Source organism: Colletotrichum tamarilloi (assembly GCF_030869305.1).
Source record: "Colletotrichum tamarilloi strain Tom-12 chromosome Unknown Scaffold_448.1, whole genome shotgun sequence".
NCBI classification, from domain to species: Eukaryota; Fungi; Ascomycota; class Sordariomycetes; order Glomerellales; family Glomerellaceae; genus Colletotrichum; species Colletotrichum tamarilloi.
In genome coordinates this window covers 1,425-1,932 of record NW_026849830.1, presented here as the reverse complement: position 1 = coordinate 1,932, position 508 = coordinate 1,425, and the positions used below count along the sequence as shown (strand labels likewise).

The window sequence follows — 508 nt, the reverse complement described above, 5'->3', positions numbered from 1 at the left end:
TTGTGCCTATGCGAACGTTTTGCTTTCTCCCGCAAGTGTATTCTCGAAGTCTACGTCACCAACATATCCACGGAGGTCTCCCGGACCTACTATACCTCAACTAAGGCTGGAAGAAGCGAACGAACTTCGGAACAGCAATGTCATAGAAAGCCGTCCTTCACCGTTTCGCCCAGAGAGCTTGTTTTACCCTGTCAACACAACATTGTTGTCAAGCCAGATGATTAGTCTCAGAGACTTGGAAATCAAACCAGGTCCAAGCCGGGCTTCAGGTGTCAAAATTCGTACAGGGCGGACGAAGCAAACAAATCGTCGCAAAGTAGCGCAGCCATGATGTCAAAAGTCATGATTTTTCACAATCATCATCAGTCTCTGAGGGCTGAGGTCACTATAGCACGGATAATCTGGGACCTAGAAGGGAGACGGCGACATGCAATGAAGAAATGTGCGCCTTAAGGGAATGAGTGTATCTTAATAAAGCCCAAAGAGAGGCTATACGGACTTTTGCACA

At 47.2% G+C, this 508-nt stretch overlaps 1 protein-coding gene across 1 annotated transcript; it reads left to right on the top strand.

The window, feature by feature from the left end:
- Positions 1-8: 8 nt before the first annotated feature.
- Positions 9-104, top strand: CTAM01_17257 (uncharacterized protein; the record flags this gene model as incomplete). The annotated part of the gene is made up of 1 exon (XM_060533244.1): positions 9-104. One exon carries the CDS (start codon positions 9-11, stop codon positions 102-104), a length of 96 nt encoding a protein of 31 aa, XP_060372178.1.
- Between the last annotated feature and the right edge of the window lie 404 nt (positions 105-508).